At 53.7% G+C, this 488-nt stretch overlaps 1 protein-coding gene across 1 annotated transcript; it reads left to right on the forward strand.

The window, feature by feature from the left end:
* Positions 1–314: 314 nt before the first annotated feature.
* Positions 315–488, forward strand: LOC113940485 (cortexin domain-containing 1-like). Its single transcript, XM_027631633.1, has one exon. It carries the CDS (start codon positions 315–317, stop codon positions 486–488), a length of 174 nt encoding a protein of 57 aa, XP_027487434.1.

Below are 488 nucleotides of genomic sequence, written 5' to 3' on the forward strand. Positions count from 1 at the left end.
ATATTGATTTATAATATAGCAATGATAGAAATATTAAGTAATATTGAATATTATAATATTAAATTATTATATCAACACCAGTTTTAAGAAATATTTAAGTAGATATCCATATTTATTTCTCCAGATTCCTGGGACACACCTGAGGGTCCCTGGAGCTTGAGGACACACCTGAGGGTTCCTGGGACACACCTGAGGGTCCCTGGAGCCTGAGGACACACCTGAGGGTCCCTGGAGCCTGAGGACACACCTGAGGGTTCCTGGGACACACCTGGGGGTCCCTTCCAGCCAGGACACCCCCACCTGAGGATCCCTGCATGGAGAGCCCCCCGGTGCCACCCGCCCTGGACGTGGACAAGGCCGTGGCCACGGCCTTCGTGGTGCTCCTGGGGCTCTTCCTCCTCGCCATGAGCGTGCGCTGTGCCCGGCTCGTGGTGGATCCCTACAGTGCCATCCCCACCTCCACCTGGGAGGAGGAGCCCATCAACTGA

The sequence above is a fragment of the Corapipo altera genome, unplaced genomic scaffold (assembly GCF_003945725.1).
Source record: "Corapipo altera isolate COAL_440 unplaced genomic scaffold, ASM394572v1 131731, whole genome shotgun sequence".
Lineage (NCBI taxonomy): Eukaryota > Metazoa > Chordata > Aves > Passeriformes > Pipridae > Corapipo > Corapipo altera.